At 42.0% G+C, this 18,256-nt stretch overlaps 1 protein-coding gene across 5 annotated transcripts in view; it reads left to right on the top strand.

Annotated features, from left to right (window-relative positions):
- The first annotated feature begins 932 nt into the window (after nucleotides 1-932).
- zbtb46 (zinc finger and BTB domain containing 46) overlaps nucleotides 933-18,256 on the top strand; it is a 51,935-nt gene continuing 34,611 nt past the window's right edge. The window contains exons 1-3 of one of the 5 annotated variants that reach the window (XM_077608292.1): nucleotides 933-1,198; nucleotides 16,457-16,677; nucleotides 16,762-17,677. In XM_077608292.1, the coding sequence (XP_077464418.1) occupies nucleotides 16,492-16,677; nucleotides 16,762-17,677 (1,102 nt within the window). In that variant the 5' untranslated portion in view covers nucleotides 933-1,198; nucleotides 16,457-16,491. Of the gene's footprint in view, nucleotides 1,199-11,385; nucleotides 11,565-14,794; nucleotides 15,048-16,456; nucleotides 16,678-16,761; nucleotides 17,678-18,256 lie in introns of those variants that run through there. The other 4 variants (XM_077608291.1, XM_077608293.1, XM_077608290.1 and 1 more) reach the window with 4 other exon arrangements.

The raw sequence follows: 18,256 nt of genomic DNA, 5'->3' as shown, positions 1-18,256 counted from the left end.
TGTCATGCCATTTCATTAGGCCAATTCTTCTCCCATCTCATCTCAATTCTTGTTAAATCTAATTTGGCAGCCCTCGGGGGCCCCTTACTGGCCGGGGCCCCAAGCAACTGCATGGCTTGCCTAGGTGCTAGCTCCGCCTTTCGACCTCCGTGAAATGGTTAATTATAATAATAAAAATTATACACGTAATTCTACTTGAGCCAGGTCTTTATTGGCATTTTTTTTACTCTTAAAACAAATGTTCACTTATCATAAAGCCTTATGGGTGTAAAACTGCTGTATTGTCTCATTTACCAATATACGTATTCTATAGCCTACATCAGGGGTCGGGAACCTTTTTGAAAGAGAGGGCCATAAACAATTCCTATTTACAAATATTATTCCTTGAGAGCCATAATCACAATTTAAAAGTCAAAACACATGAAAATATGCATTTTTTTAGTCACTTTACAATTTTCAAAGTACAAAAAGTCTCTTAATTATTTTGACAACATTGTTAAGCTGTTGCTAATCAATGAATGTCAATGAGTTCAATGAGTATCAATGAGAGAATGAATGCAGAAGACTAATGATAAAAAAAATCAATGCCATAGTGCCGATGTGACGTTCCTATTGGTGCGTTCGGGACTCTTTTCTCTCACCACCGGTTTCCATATTTTAGCTCAGAGCCACATGCACCCATCAAAAGAGCCAAATGTGGCTCCCGAGCCATAGGTTACCTAGCCCTGGCCTACATGATTATGACAATGATTCTGATGATCGTTTTGCTTTCAGTTTCGTGGCCGCCTAGATCAAGTCGACGTGCGGGGGAGAGAGAGAGAGAGAAAGAGAGACAAGCGGGCGAGGGGGAGGGAAAGGGAAGAGAAAGCGAGGAGAGGAGGGCAAGAGAGGGGGAGGCTCCTGATAGCCAGACGCGGAAAAGGGAGGGGAAGGGGGAGGGAGCGAACGAAAACGGGGCCGTGGAGTGGGAGAAAACACGGGGAATTGCACTTGGCAGAGGAGAGAGAGAGGACAGAGCCTTCCCTTCCGAGTGGACACCCTCTCCCCCCCACCACCACCGGCTCCCCCGTAGATCCTCGTCATCATCCCCCCTCCGGTCCTTCTTCCGTGTCGTGTCTCGGGGCTGTCACACCACATTGGACTCCTCGGACGGAAGCGACACTGCCGCGCAGCTCGCCCGGAGCCCATGGGGTAACAGGTATGTCTCACTTGCTTTCGTAAGTAGAAGTGGAAGCCTCTTTTTGTTGATTCGGCTTTCGAAGATTCAGTCATGCATGCTTGCCTGTCTGCGCCCCTTTTTTTAAATGAGTTTCCCTGGCGTGTCCAGTTTCAACTCAAACAGCACGTCCACGGTCACGTGTATGCATACCTGCCCGTGTGTTTATTTAGGGGTGATAGAAATAGGAATGAATGGTCGTGACGATGGTTGGGGCTCTCGTGCGAAGGCTGAGCGGCGTCCGAGACTCGGAGTACGTACCTGTCCGGGTGTCTGCCGCTTCGTGGAAACTGACACTCACTCAGAATTGGACGTAGCGCATACGTCCAATCGTCTGTCTGCCTTTCTCAGTTTACTTTTCACGTAGAAACTTTCGATAGGACTCGGCTTCTGCATGATTTGATTCTTGCAGGGATGTGAAAGACAGACTAAAGTTGGTTTCCAGGAAATGTTGGTTTAATTAAAATAAATAAATAAAATAAAATAAAACACCACTTGACCACATGCATTTGTGATTATTATCTCAAATGTTCTCAATTTATTTACACGTGGACTTGGACATTGTAAAATCTCAGCATGTTTCGACAGTTTTTATATTTTATGAATGGCAACAGGTGGAAGTAGAGTTGGCTATTATACTTTCTGCCATCTAGTGGAAGATTGTTGAACTATCTTGCCTGTCATTGTAGGTCGCTATCCTAGATAGATCAATTAAGATGCCTTATTTGTATTCATTCATTTTCTGTACCACGTATTGAACACCATTTCGGGGGGTGCTGGAGCCTATCCCAGCTGACTTCGGGCACCCTGAATTGGTGGCCAGCCAATCGCAGGACAGGAGGAGACAGACAACCAGTCATGCTCACACTCATACTTAGGTGCAATTTAGAGTGTTTAATCAGCCTACCATGCATGTTTTTGGAATGTGGGAGGAAGCCAGAGTACCCAGGAAAACTCTGGGGAGAATATGCCAACTCCACACAGGAGGATGGACCTGGGTTTGAACGCAGGATCCCAGAACTGTGAGGCCGACATAGTAACCACTCATCCGCCAGGCCGCTTGCCTTATTAAAAAAAAAAAAAAAACTCATTCATTCATATACTGAAACTAATTTCCCAATGCGCCCATAAGGTTTTCTGATGGTATGTAAATAACGCAATCCTAATGAAGGGTTATTTGGCCATTAGTTTTGAAACTTTTTTCAATTTGAAATCATTTCGGAGCAATATGTCTGTCCTTTGATCATTTGACAACATAGGCATTTTTGATGTGTAGAAAGGGCCTACGTAGTGCAGTTTGACAGTGACTAACTGGATTTTTGGATTAAAAGACTATCTTGTGATTTCCCAAATTGTCTTAAGGCATGGCTGGATTTGTGCGCTCGTTTTGTTTGCCCTCATGCCAGGGTAAAAATTCCATCTTGATACGAGATGTCCTCCAAATTATTTCATTCAATGATTCAATTATTGTGGGATTATTTATCATATCTGTTTTTCCCTCAGTGGTCAAAGGTTCTTAGTAAACCTGTTTTCTACTCATTGCTTTGTACTTTGTGCCCCAAATGCCCCGTGTTACCCCTCGGGTATGCGTTAAACTGACAAGATAAGTGCCTGTGGGTACATCAATGCTCCATACAATGACCAAGAAACGGTGAGTGGAGGAGGGATGCGGGGAAATATTGACAGAAGGACGGAAAAAATATGAGCTGCATGCTGCTTGTCAGATTGCAAAAGGCTTTTCACTCGGGTTCTACATCATGATTGAGCGTTCTTCACAAAGATGACATTTTGCGATAAAACTTGAACATGTCTTTGGCTTGATTTTTTATTGGTCAAATGCTGTCAGAAATTCAACATTGGTTGGACGCAACTGGGATAAGTAGGGGGGGAAGTAAGACCACCGATCTGAAAATAAAACTAAATTACGCAATGAATTTACTAACATCTTTGGACTGTCTTGCACCTGTATGATGATACATGTTTGGATATTATAATTAGTGTTGTTATTTGAAAATGTTCATTTATTACTTTGTATGGTGAACCTCCTTGGTGGTATAATTTTTCTGTGTAATAAGAGAGAAGAGTGAGGCCACATTTTTTTGTCGTGTTATATTGTATTTTGGCTTGCTCTGAGACTTTGAACTCTGATTTTAAAACCTTTCAAAGATGTGCTAAAGCAAGATCAAGGTTTCGAATTACTTTTATATTGTCTTTATAATGTGACCAATTCATTTGTAGGGAGCCCTCAGTGCAACCAAGTACTACATTACATGGATATTTTAATGTAATTTTGTGGACACCATTGACTTCTATTTAATTGCGGTTTATCTAACAATACAGTTTTCTTATGAAATTTTGGGGCGGCTGCATTGTCCAAAAATTATGGGAATTAAAATATTTTGGCACTGAAGATCAAATTCAATTCAATTACGGACATCAGAAAGTATTCTCAATACAAAAGAACTAGTTTTACATACAGATGCTTAAGAAAAAAAATACAATTTTAAATTCTCATAGCTTTACCTGGAACGATGACTGTTAAGAACTACGCCTGACAGATTTAAGATGAAGGGGTCTATCCGGGCGTGTTGCCTTCCTTGTTGCCGAGTTCGGAGTTCTCTCTCCGTGCGTAGGTTTTCTCAGGGCACTTCGGTTTCCTCCCACAGCCCCCAAAATACATGCATGCGAGGAATGAATGTGAGTGTGATCGATAGTTTGTCTACTTTATGTGGTCCCTACTATTGGCTGCCAACCAGCCCAGTATGTACCTCGCCTCCTCTCCACAGTTAGCTGGGATAGATTCCGACGACCCGTGTCAGGATTAGCGGTGCGGACGATGAATGAAAGGATGAATGGCTTTTACCTTTTTGAAGACTCTTGACATGTAGGATGTCGAAGAAATTAGAATGTACGGGTGACTATTGCCTATCATTTGGAATGTGCTACTTTTGTACGATTGCTGTACATTTCAAGTTCCTGAATTTTATCGTTTCCCACCTTCTTCTAATGACCGTCGCTTGAATGTTTCTTTGGCGCCATGGTGTTTCAGTGAACAGTCTCTCAATAAATACGCACAAAACAATCGTAAATGCTAGCACTGAACACTGGGTGACGCTCACTGTCGTTTCCTCCTGGTGAGATGCTACCCGCTGGAAAACAGCATCGTCTTGCTGATCCTTAAATGTGCATCCCACCTTTGTAAAAAAAGTTATTTCCATCACAAGCTCACAATTTAGCGAGAGAGTGCGCCGTGAGAAAATGAAGGGCTTTATGTTATAGTATATGCCAGTTTGGAGTTTTGTGAGGCTGCCCCCTCTCTGTTGGTACATGTGCGAGCCTGCTGGTGTGTGGGAAGTGCTCAGTGCCCCCGTGCAGGTTGTAGGCTGAAACGTGTGTTAGCTGCTTAGTGGGCTCCAACCCCCAGGGACGTAGTGTACTACTCCCTTCACTGTACGTGTTTACGTAGACACAGTCGTTCTGCACATCTTTTAATGACTGTAGAGAAATGGAGAAAAGAGGTCAAATCCTCCATAAAGGCATGTTCCATGCATTGCTTTATCTGACTCCCACTTTCCCGGTGCTGATAACTTGTTAATGGGCACACCTGTCTGGCGAACACGCCAGCAAATGAACTGTTTGCACTCACGTATAAAGATGATAAAAGATCCCCTAGGAGTTGTCTTTTACAGAGCTCTCTTGTAGGTGTCACATTTGGAATATTACCGTTTTCACTCGATTCACACTCATCCTCGGCCAATTCCGTGCTGCAGACCAGACCCCCGCCCACCCCCAACGACTCCTAAAGCTTTTTAGATTAACTGCCTCCATAGCACATTGTGAATACAGGTGCTCCTAATCCTAGCGGAGAGCCGGTGGGGGATGTGTGTTTTGTGTGGAACAGCTGTTATCCCAATGTCTACCTGGCTAACATGCTCCTTCCCCACCCAAAATTAAAGACAGGTGAGTTTGAGGCATTTTCTTAATGAAAACCCCCCACTGAACTCACACACTTGTGCAAGGCACACAGCTTTTTGCAGGTTCAAATACATAATACCTGCACATGTTCGTGAGATCTTTTTGTCTTATTTCTTGGCCATTAAGTTCACAATTAGATAATCATTGTTCTAAATTAGATTATTTCCCCATTTCAAATAAGATAAAACAATTATTTTCTTTGTTGCAAAATGATTTGTTGTTAAATAAATTTTAAGATACCTTACATAAATGTAGCTGTTGCAAGGACTAAAACGACAGGTTATTTATTATTCATGTATTAGTTGTTCACCTTTCATTTTAGCTTTCATTGTGGAAAAAATAACTTGGTGAACATTGAATTTGACAGTGCTGACACGAGATATTTTTGGGGGGTCGGCATCAGTTTATGTTTATTTTGATTTGTATTCAACTTCTCATTGGTTGTCCTTGAATAGCCCTCCACATTGGATGTGCTGGGTGGGCAATCTCAATACAATCACCGAGCAGGCAGGCCAGTCAGGAGAGACATACATTAATAAGTCACTTTGTGAACAAACAAACACTCAAACCAAAAAATAGTATGTCCTTGTTCGGTTATAAAAAAAACACTCTCTTTTTAAATCAAGCAGGAGGATTTGATGAGAAATTGAGCAGTTTTGATCAAATACGTCTTCAATGGTCTACTAGCCTCAGGCTCTGGCTGGTGCCAGATTTCCATATCAAAGCACAGGTAAGAGAGAGTGAGGTAGTGAATGATGGAGAAAAAACGAGAGGGCCTGATTAAATAGAGAGCTCCTAAAGAAGTTTTTATGTTGTTGTTTTTAATATTTCAGATAGAAAATTACTTTGTGGCTATTCTAATCAAAGCGTGTGGTTCAAAGCACATGGTGATAGAATTCCCAAGTTTTGTTTGCTGTATACTACACAAGAAAATGAAGACAACAGCCTTCTGACAACACAAGTGACATGAGCACTCATGTCAATGGTTTGAACGCATGTTTGACGCACAATATATCAATCGGTGGAGGCCGGATATTGTAGTATCGCTTTAGATCGAGATTTTGTCACACCCTTACTGCTGATCTAGTACACACATAAAATATAGAAAATGAATGATTGGATAGATGGATGGATTAATGGATATTTAATGGATATATTTCTAACCCCGGGGACTTGATTCTGACACTAATTCATGGATGATGATCTTTGTTTGCAATGTTTAACATTATCCGGCTGTGTGGAGTTCTGCAATCCAGTTGTGAACTGGAGTGCTAAAGTACCGCTTACAGGACCTGTATTAACGGTTCCCTTCCCACCTCGACATAGAATTATTCCACTTGGCTGCCATTAACATGTACAGTAGGACTGGCTTTTAATTGGTCTAATATGACTAATGCCAGATCAACTCGGATTTGCTAATTAGTTTTTTTGTTTTAAAAGTGCCATCAGGACATGAAATATTCATTGATGTGAGGTAGAGCAAGGACTGTGGGTGGAATTACGGGATATTAGTGCCATAGGCAGGCGGCTCCAGTACGCTAGGAGAAGAGATTGAACCTTCGCTGGCTTGTTGTGGTCGCTTATTCATACTTTGGGTGAGGTGTTAGCGTTTCGTCACACGCCCACGCACCACCTCAATTCAAAACACCACAAGGCCACCTCTTCTCCACTAGCCCCCACCTGCACTAAGACCTCGCTGCAGCTCTCCTACTCTTGCCCCCTTCACCCTGAGTTTTTTTCCTTCTAACGCTCAGATCTTTGACTACATTTACATTAAGTGTGTCTATGGCAGCCCACTTCAAAATTATGGAGCCCTGGAAACTTTAACGCTCTTCAGTTGCTATAAAGAGTCGAATGAAGCCCATTAAGACTGCAGTATTATTTTTAAAGCTGAAACCCCATTTTGCCAAATCGAGCGAATTAAATAGAGAAAACTTGGTACTAAAATATAATAGACAAATCTACCCCATATACACGTATTTAAGCATTTATCAGAGTTGTAGGCAGCGAGTGTGAGAATACTATGGGTTTTGTCACACTAAGGACTTTTTCTGTTACGCCTTGTTACATACAGTCGATTTTACAAACACGTTTAGACAACTGAGAGTTCTTCAGCATTCACCGCCTGTCACATTTTCATATTGCTCGACTAGTCTCATGACCATAGACTGTTGCTTGAATCAGGGCTGCCGTGGCCTCCAGGAATAGTTCTCCGCTCACCTTCGGGTTGTTTCACCTCACACCAGCCTACGTCCTTTCCGTGCCCTCTACTCCATCCCACTCATCCTACTCCAATATCCCTCCCACTCCTTCATCTACCACCTCTCCTCCTCTTCCTCCTCCTCCTCCTCCTCCTCCTCTATCACCACCCTACTGTAAGTGGGCCAGGTGCCTCCTGTGGCCTCCCCTACTCCATTTCTCATTTTTACCCTTCCTCTCCTCCCTTTCTCATTTTCACCCTCTTCCTATTCCCTTTCTCATTTGTATCCCTCCTGCTGACCCAAGATCATATTTATACATCTTGTTAGTCCAACAGCTGATACCAGGTGAGCACATTCCAGGACCGGTATCTGCTGTCTTTAGTGATAATCTAAATCTAAAAGGTCAAGGTACGTTTAACATCAGTGGAGATGAAATTCAATTTTTTTCAGCATTTACAGTATGCTTGACTACCTAAAACAAATACTAAGTTATACAATCATAACCTTGCAAACACTAAGTTATGTGAAGTTTTCCATTGTGCCTTTTGTGAAGAAACCACTACATTTTAAATATACTTTTAGTAATAAAAAAAAGAAGACTGATGTTAAAATGGTCCTCGCAATGAAGACAAGACCTAGGGAAAATGGATGGCGAAATATACATATCCTATAATAGACTTTGAATTTATTTTTGAATCGTATCTTAATTTGAGTGATGGATTCACAGACCTAACATATTTAAAATCGTAGTATACGATGAGTGTGAACTCTTATCTGTCAATAGGCATCGTTAACAATTTAAAAATGAGTAAAATGGAGATCAGTCTTTGTTTCTGGAGTTTTTTTTAAAACTCTGTTCCTGCCGTCAAACTGCAGTGGTAAAGTCAAACATGAAGGGAAGTGAAAAAGGTCCACATCCCCTTTTCAGTGCTGAGAGGCAACTCTCCCACCAGAGCTTTGGTCGTAAATGACCACCAAATATAAAACGAAAACTCATTGTTTCGCCCTCATTGCTTGAATTTACTTAGTGAGTCTCTTTTCATTTAATTTTGTCCTATCTATTTCCCCCCCACCATCTTTCTCTCATTGTCACTCCCTTTGCCTTTGTCTCAGACTAGCTCTCGTCCTTGCCCTCTTCTTTTTAATCGCTTTCTCACCCCGCCCACCTCCCAATTGTTTTGGTGTGTGCGCTGGCGCGGTTGGTCGGCATTTGGACGGACACCTGATACTGTCACTTCCTGGCAATGTGGGAGTGTGTGACTTCTTAAAATGAGGTCTCCAAGGTCCTTGGCGATTGACCACATGGGTCCAAATTGTTATTACTTTTTCTTTTCTTATGTGCAGCCATGTCAGTTGTGTATGTGAAATCACTTTCCATTGCTGTGAGGGGGTCAGAGATTCATTATTAGCATTCATGAGAATGAAAACCAAAGCCGTTTTTAGTGCTAGTCAACAGGTGACAGTTTAATGTCAGTGCACACGGGACTAACAAAGACAGAAAAGGAGGCGTAGACAAACGTGTGGATGTCCATGAGGCTTTTTGGTTTCATCACAATGTAGTAGGAAGCGTTCAGGCACAAACAAAACAGAATTGAGTATGTTTTGTTTTTTCTTTTCAACTCCAAAGACTCCGTCTTCACAACAACCTTTGGCTGTCGTTAGAAAGCAATTTATTTGACTTCCTGAACTTTTATGCACAAAAATACATTTATTTTATATCTATAATATTAATAAAAAACTATTGATCTGTTTATTGATGGACATTTGTTGTGCTACACTGTAAAATTGAGTCACGTCCATTTATTTATTCTTCAGTTATCTCAAACTACTTGTCTTGTCTTACCCCCAACACACCGCTTTTGTTTTCCAACATTCTTCCTTCTTGTCATCTTTGTTTCTTTTCATCTTTCTTTTCCTTCACTGTTTCTTCTCCAACTCCAAAAAAGTGAGTCTTTCTATATTTAGATGCCCCTCTCCTCTCCCATTGATTCCCCATTCTTTATCTCACCACCTTCTTTTTTTTTTTCTCCCCGCTCTTGAAGGACAGATTTGCCAAAGCGCTCCAAGATTCCTTGTTGTGGCGTTTTGATCAGCTTGATGAGTGACATGGCAGCTTCAGGCCATTCCATACAAGTGTGCTTTTATGAACACATTTTTGCCTGTAAATCACTTGTATAATAGACAAAGTAAGCGAGTGAATGTCTTGTTCCCCTACTGTAGTACTTCTTGATTGTAGTGATGGGTAATATATAGGGACTAACATAGAATACATTGTATGTTTATATGTTTATTATTAGCAGCTGGGAGCCATTTTGTGGCAAGATTTTGGAGATCTATTTTTTTAAAAGGTTTTCCTACTTATCGATGCTTTGCCTTAAAAGATTGTTCTGTCATGGCCCCAATCGTCTTCTCTTGAAAACAAATGGGAATGTATATCATAATGGAATGCTAACACTAGCTAAGGAGTTTGATAATCCTGTTCGAGGGCGCCTTGGAAAATAACTTTGAGCATGCGAGGATGCCCACGGGAACGCAAGAGTCTTGTTACAATAGACTCTCCTGCTGAGCAATAGAGATTTTGAACCCAAATGACAGTCATCACGTGCTGGGCAAAATGGGCTCAAGAGAAATGTCAATGTTTAACAAAAAAATCAGCTTTTTTTCCCCCCTCAAAGAAAAAAAAGAGAGAAAAGAGTAACGTCTGATAGTTTATAAATTATGGGAGATGCCAAATTTGCAGTTTTAGGGGCTTTTTTTTAGATTTAAGTTGTCAATCTTTTATGCCTCTTTTCTTTTCTGAACTCATTGTGATCAGAAGTCACTGCTTGTATTTAAGAAGTATGCCTCTGTTTGTTTTCTCACCAAGTGGCTGTCCAACCAAGTTACCCACACACACACACACACACGCACACACTTGCACAAATACTGGACACCCGCCTCGGCACCAGATAGCTTGCCACCAATGACTCACTGTCATCCAGTCATTCAAAAGAATAAAGCTTAATAAACAGCAATGAGCTCATGGGTTGTGATGATTCAGTCAGCATCAACTTGTCATGCAATGCTATTTTGGCACATTTCAGATTGTAAACACTTTTTCTGCGATTTCATACTAAAATATGTTTGTAATATTTTGGTGACTTTGCTACTATGCAACATGAGTGTAGCAGGCTTTTAGATAAAGCTCTGAGATTCAATGACAGATTTTTGCTGATGTCCACTCTAACTTTGAGTTTGCTTGGAACAAAATGAGTGGGAGATTACAGAACCTAAGCATTGGCCCTCCTCTGTTTACAGTAGGTGGCCAAGCCTGGCTAAGCTAACAGTACCAAGTCGAATAAAGACTTGCTGTCTTGTTATCGGTTTGTGCCCCTTCCAAGTTTTCTGTCCTCCCTCCGTCAACTTTTACATCCTCTCGCACTCTACGTCCAACCTTTCTTGGTTCTTTTTAGCCCCTCTTTTAGCCTTCAAGACTAGGCCTGAACGATGTCACTAATTCTTGTCATTTCATTTTGCTTCTCGAACGCTGGTAAAGAGATGTGTTTTCCTTTGTTTATTATCAATTCACAGCTTTGAATAGAAAATCAGGTTACACTCCAGGTTCTCCGTTAGGTTGTTACCACGGGAACGGAATGGACTCAGAGGAGATGACAGCCCCGAAATGACACATACAGGCAACCAGTATCACTGACTTGTGTTGTGGGGCCACCTGAGGACTTCAGAAGGCAAACCGAAATGCATCCTGTCACTTTGGGATGATCCTAACCTATCCTTACTGTGACTGTGTTTCAAAGATATCCCTGGGGCTTAACACCTTACAAGGCTGAAGGTGTCAAGATGAGATGGTGCCGAGTGTAGCGATGTCATAAGATACGCACACGATCAGAGGCTGATTCTCTCACAGACATGGTAGTTGTGAACTTGCCTGTTGGGTGACCTCAGCATACAGTACATGTAAACGGGTGTGGGCTTTAGTTAACAGGTACAAGGTGGGATGGAAGGGAAAGAAGGTGGATGAAGGCAGAAGAAGCATTAAGTCTTTCTAAGCCTCCTGTATCCTCTTTGACACGACTATCCTACTCTGCTCCACCTTGGTATCTTGGAGGGCGGCCAGCGGGTGGACGGAGAAGTTCAGGGGAGAAATACAGCACGCTGCAGGCTGATGGGGACGGGTAGGTGCAAAGATTGAGGGTGTATGTGTTAGAGGAAGCGCGGGGACACGATAGTAAGAAGATGTCAAATAGTGAGATGTTAAGAACCGCCGCAAGGATGAGACCAGAGGAGATAAAATGAGTGCAGCATGAAAAGAAGAAAATGAAGAAGCTAAGAATAAGTTCTTGATGATTATTTTATGTAGCAGGTATAGTGCTCTGTCACCGGCTGTGTGTGCGTGTGTTATTTTCGTTTCCTGCCTTGTTGATGGGCACACTGGCTTGTCCCAAAAGGCTGCCAACTCCGTCGGATTGGGGATTAACCTCGGGATAATGGCCTTGATGCCCAGTTGAGTGGAAGCAAAGCTGTTTAAAATATTGGCTGCTGACTCGTCTCCCTCTTCCTTTCTGTCGCTGTCTATTTCTTCTTTCAACTCATCTCATCTACTTTTCCTTCGGACTCCTTACCTCCAGCTCCACTTCCCTTAAAAAACAAACAAACACAAAGACTTACACTTCTGTCTTGTACAGTAGATTCAGGGAGGCTACATTGCCAAAACAATTGCGGGTTGACTGATTATTTGAGCAAACCATACTCTCATTTGAGCCTCATCTCTTATAATAACAAGCGCACAGGATGCCATATACGTAAAATCTCGCTATGGAGGTCACGTCGGGTGGGGATGGCTTTGTTTGTGAGTGTGACTTATGTTTTCACCCCCACTTTTTCTTAAAGCCGAACTCATTGGAGGGAAACCGCACGTAAACTAAGTTTGGCTCCGTGTTAGGTCCAGAAGGTCGCTTGTATTGGTCTTGGGTCAAGGAAGCAGAGGACAAGCTTGGAGCGACAGATTGAAAAGAGAGACACACAAAGAAGAAGAAGCCACGTCCTCTCACTCCATCACATGTCTCATCACTTTAGTCGTCTGGCCAGGGCCTAAAGTGACTTTGCTGTGATGAGACCGCCGCAAAGCGGCCGTGACGCCACGAAGGCTCAAGAAAGCGTGTGCGTTTTAGGTTTCGTATGTGTTTGTGTGTTGGAGGACAGGAGCAATGTGTATGTGTGACTTTAGAGCAAAGAGAGTCCTGCTCATGTGTGTATTGGTAGGGCAAGGCAGAACCATGACAGTCACTTCTGATTTGGAGTCAGAAGGATGACAGAGTCAAGGAGCTCTGGTGGCAGCGTCACTGAAACGAGACCACGTCAAACCCCTGTCTTAAGAAAATTCATGGAGGGCTGCAAATATTTTTGGCTATCAAGCAAATCTCGAAGGGGAAAAAATGTGGAAAATCTCTAGAGAGAGTCGGAGATGCACGTTCTGAAAAAGTGACTGGAGGAAATAGAACATAGTGATATGAAAGCAGCCAATTAAGCAGGCAGAGTTTAGAGGTCAAAATGCACTTTTAAAAAGTTCCTCCTTGCTGATTAACTATGTGCAAGGAGTATTTTTTTTAGCAATATGTGATTAAGCATGCATTATCCTCCCTCGCATGCTTCACTTCAGCTCTTACCCACTAATCATGTTTTTTCCTCCCTTTGCCTTTGTTTCCTTGAGTCAATACAACTTTTAATGTTATATTGAATATTGATAAAAGTTTACATTTAGTTTAGATTTCTGCATCAGAATCTTTTCTATCCCTTTTAAAGTAAAAAATAAAAACAATAACATTTGAATTTTTTTTTAATATTTCAAATTCTTAATCTCGTACATGGAAAAGTGATGCCTAAAAATAAAATTAATGGGGTTTACGAGCTGTCACCCTGAGATTTTTCCCCCTTTGAATTGCAAGCCCAACCTTAATATACAGGTTATGGTGGCAGTGAACTCGAGCCACTTCATACGAAATAAAAGCTTGGAAAATGATGTCAATTATTCTTAAAAAAATGTCTTCAATCTAATTGAGGTATTTTCTCAGTATGACGGCAATTTGCCAACATTCATCTCAGCATATGAAGTGCATGGTGAACAATAGATGTAAGTTTGACTTTTTGGTCCTTAAAGTGACTTTTCAGTTTCCTTTAAGAAGTGCCTTGGAGATTGACCCTGTATTTGTTGCGGTAAAGAAAAAAGTTTATGAACAGAGTTTATGGTGAATGAAGGGCCCTTCTTGTGTTGTGCGGCTATAGAGGTGTTTTTCATCTTATAGAAATAGGCTGGCTTTACAAAGTTGAATGCAAGTGGCCCTGAGCGGCAAGAGAAAGAGATGCTGTGTCTTTAAAGCAACTCAATCTGTCTGCAAAGGTGATTGCCATATTTCCATTAACCCAACATAGAAAGGAAAGAATATCTCAAGGTTAGAACCGGAATAGATTTTTTTTTCAGCAATGCGTCAGCTAGAGGAAAAAAATAAGACTGTTTTCCTTACAAAACACTTTCATGTATTTCTCAGTATTTGCTGGTCCAAATAAACACCCATCTCAAGAAAAAGTCAAGAATTAATTGAAAATTGATCAAGCCCTTTTGTTCTCCTTCATTTGCGGATCCAGTCTTTTCTCACGGGAGACTCGTTTGTCCGAGTGGACGTGGGAGACATTTGGGATTTATGTGATCCTACAAGCCATCAGGTTGAGCAGAGCTTTGCTAAACATGACCTGAAGTGTGCCGGCCCCGGAGCAAACGTTGCTGTCACCTTGGCCGAGGCGAGCTGTCATCTCTCCGAGCGGCCCACGAGACCTGACAGCCGTGGCGTTCCCAAAACAAATCACCGCTGCGTTTGGTAACACTCGGCGTCCTGCCGATTTAGTCCTCGTCGAGACAAGAGCGGGAAAGGCAGCTGCTAACGCTCCGGATAAAGCACTGCCTTCCTTGCGTGTTCATGTTTGGACTTGCTCTGCCTTGTTTTCCCTCCATCTCCTTGTACGCGACGGCGTGCACACCTGCCTTTGTCAATTTCCTCCTTCCTTTTTCTGTTTTTTATCACCTGCATCTCTTTGTGTTTGTGCTTGAAGTGCCTTTTGTGCGCAGAAAAAAAATGGATAATAGATGAGCCATTCTGAATAGAATCCGCACATTCTAATCGGTATTGTAAGATGTTCTTATTTTTGTTCTGAAACATTTGGTGAGACAAGTGACAAAATGTAGGCAAGACATTATTGAAGATTCCATGGTCAATTCTCTTTATTAGCAAGGGAAAAAACTCTGACTCCATTTTTTAAAAGCCTTCATTATCTCCGCCCAAAGTGGGCGTTAATTTGAATATTAGTGGGTGGGTTTCAGTTACAGAGGACCATGGCTGGTTTGAAATCAAATATTATTGGGTTTTAAGTTAGACATGTTTTGGGACAGGGATTCTCAAGATATGACACTTCTCTTTGAACTATAAGAACAGGATATTTGGACAGGTCAGGAAAAAGTTTTCCAATGTTTTGTTTCTCTTTGAACAGCTTTTACAACTGCCAGAACACAGCCCAATTTTTTTGTACTACAAAAAACAGTGCCACATACTGTGTTCACACATTACTGTGAAGAATGCTACACATCCCAGGCAGGCACTTTGTTCAGGGTGAGCGAATTCATATATAGCTCAAACCTTTAAGTTACTTTTATAAAAAATAATTCATAACAGTATGTTTTTATTTATGCATGCTCGTGTCACTTGATTGTCGTGAACGGGCTAGTCTTTCGAGTGTTCAGCATCCATCACCCAGACTGAACGGTTCGAGAAGCGCCGGGGTGAAAGTTCAAGCCAGTTTTGTCTTGCCGTCTCTATTGATTTAATGCTAAATTCCATGCTGGCGGCTGGCCATTGTATTGTGTGTTTTTTATTTATTTAAAAATACTTTTCATCCTTCTTAACTCATTAGTGAAAATGTTGCAATGTAACTGTCACATCTCATGAGCTCAAATACACGCACACACATTTTCTCGATGACACACACGCACTCAAGTCAACCTGTCAGGCAGTTTTTAAACACAAAGATTTTGGTGTATTTATTGCTGAGCTGTTTTTAGACATCAAACTACAGCGGTTGAGATGTGGCTTCTATTGATGTCATTGTCTTTATACCACATTGATTATTGAAAGTACCTAAACTTGTGTGCCTTTTTTTTGGTAAATACACTTTATTCTTCCTTACATTAGAATTGAAACAACATCAGAAGAAAAAAAATGTTTACTGTTCCCTTATTTTTTTTCAACATTCCGCGTGATTTGTTTGATACTCATTTTACACCAGTGCTTTTTCTGACACAACTGTTAATTACTGTGCGAAGCAGATAAATTACAGTTTTCACTTGACTTCATTTCACGTGAAGCCATTCACGGAATACAGCGTCCCTAAAAATAATGGTGGGGCTTCAGGCCTTCGTGGAAGCAACCGTCTTTCACTTCGTTAACATTTGATATAAGAGCTGTCAGTTCATCAAAAAGAAAATTTGAATTACTACAGCGCAGATCATTTACCAATGTTGGCAGTACATCATAGTTATTTGATTTAAAAATAAGTCTGTCATTGTAAGAAGTGGAGCCTCTCAAAAGACATTATTAAAATACAATAAAGGGGTATCCTTTCCAGACTCTTTCATACTTTATGTATATTCGACAGTGCCAATACCATTTAAAGTGTGCATATTATATTTTAAAATAAAAGATTATTATATTCATAAATTCACATGTTCCTGTGGCTATAAAAAGTGAAGCATAGAAACACTGTCAAGTGTGGTCAATGAATATTGAACACTTGCCTTAATAGTTCACCTAATAAATATTTTTGGGTCTAAATTGGGACTTTTTTTACTAGTGGTTTTGTATTAAATGAGTTATTGTCATATTAAATAGCTGAGGACACAAAAAATTTAATGTAGCTTTAAGCTACGCTGGTTGTTTGTAGTAAGAGTTGTGACCATGTAAAGATTGAAATCGGCTTGATTGATTTGTATTCAAATACATTTTTTTTTTTTTTGGCTTTTTAGAATTGTGCAAGCGAGGCTTTTGTTCAGCTACCCAGATGAACAACAGGAAGGAGGACATGGAGATTTCCTCTCACTACCGTCAGCTCCTGCGAGAGCTCAATGAGCAGAGGCAACATGGCATCCTCTGTGATGCCTGTGTCATCGTGGATGGAAAGATCTTCAAGGCCCACAAGAACATCCTCCTGGGCTCCTCCCGCTACTTCAAAACACTTTACTGCCAGGTGAATGTTCCAGACTTGACCTTTTGACCTGAGAGCTATTTCTGTTGTTGCACAATGTGAACCCTACTTCTTCCAATGCCACAGGTTAAAAAAGGTTCAGAGCCTCACCATCAGACCACAGTAACTCACCTGGACATTGTCACTGCGACGGGCTTCAAAGCCATCCTCGACTTCATGTACTCAGCCCACCTCGCCCTAACAAGCAAGAACGTCATTGAAGTCATGTCGGCGGCCAGCTACCTGCAGATGACAGACATTGTCCAAGCGTGCCACAGCTTCATCAAGGCCGCCCTGGACATCAGCATCCGCTCTGAGATGGCTGACGAACTGGCTGACTTTGAAATGGGAGCCGTTGTCTCGGCTGGCATAGGAGCTGGCATTGGAAGTGCTGGAGGAGTTGGCCTAACGGGAACAGGGGTGGTCGCCGGCTTAGGAGGAGGTGGGATAGTAGGTATGGCCTCCGAAGCCCTGGCCTCCATCATGTCTGGTCGAAGTACCTCCCCCTGGCTGGCGCGTCGCACTAGCCCCGCCAACTCCTCCGGAGACTCGGCCATCGCCAGCTGCCACGAGGGAGGTAGCACGTATAGCAAGGAGGACCAAGAGCCCCCCAAAAGTCACGAGAGTCAGGAGGAAACATGTCACGACTCCCAGCCTGCTTGGCCGCACGACTACAGGCCCGTCAATGTCAAAGAGGAACAGGTGTCCCCTGCCTCCTCTTCGCATCCCCGGGACACCCCTAGGGGTGCAGCCCAGAGCCAAAGGGATCAGATGGCAGGGGTCACAAGTGCAGGTGGGGATGGATCTTGGCAGCCACTATCAGGATCGGGGCGGAGGAAGAACAGGAAGAACAAAGACACGGTCAGACATATAACCCAACAGGCTGAGAGGAATTGGGACAGAGAGCGAGAAAGAGAGAGAGAGAGGGACAGTAGGCCTGGATCTCCGCTACCATCCATGCTCGCTGTAGCCGGCTGGAACTACAATGGACAGGACATCCCAGGTATGAATTCACTTGACTGACTAACCCTTTCTTGCTTTTGATTTTCCGTTAACATGAGCTAGGATGTTGGCATTTGGTGACAAAAACACCTGCTAAAATAGGATACTGCACATAACTCTCCTTCTGCTACTGTGTGTTTTACAGTATTTCTGTTTAAGACTAAACTCACAACCCACCATTCTAACCCCTGAGGGTGTGGTGATTTAAATAAGTAGGCACAAAGTCCACGAAAGCCTGGTCCGTTTTTTATCGCAAATATGAATTACAGGTTTGGAAGTTAAAAGCTGAATATTATTTTAATTTGTTAACAGGAATACAGTAAAAAAAAATTAAAAAAAATTGCTTTGCAAATTGGGTAACCTGTTAGTTTCAGTCAGAATTTTATAATTTGATTTGAGTTTGCTCTCAAATTCAATCCCTCCAAGGAGTTAGCTTTTCCAACAACATCATTCCGTACAGCATGTAAATTTTTGACCTTGCTTTGGACTGACGATTACTAGCCAACAATGACCTCTTTTCCTCCTCCACGGTTCAGATTAGCTTGCTTCCACACTAACGTGTTAGGACTAAGATGATTAT

Source organism: Stigmatopora argus, chromosome 1 (assembly GCF_051989625.1).
Source record: "Stigmatopora argus isolate UIUO_Sarg chromosome 1, RoL_Sarg_1.0, whole genome shotgun sequence".
Taxonomy (NCBI): Eukaryota; Metazoa; Chordata; class Actinopteri; order Syngnathiformes; family Syngnathidae; genus Stigmatopora; species Stigmatopora argus.
The sequence above is the reverse complement of the archived record's forward strand: the minus strand, read 5'-3'. Positions and strand labels throughout refer to the sequence as shown.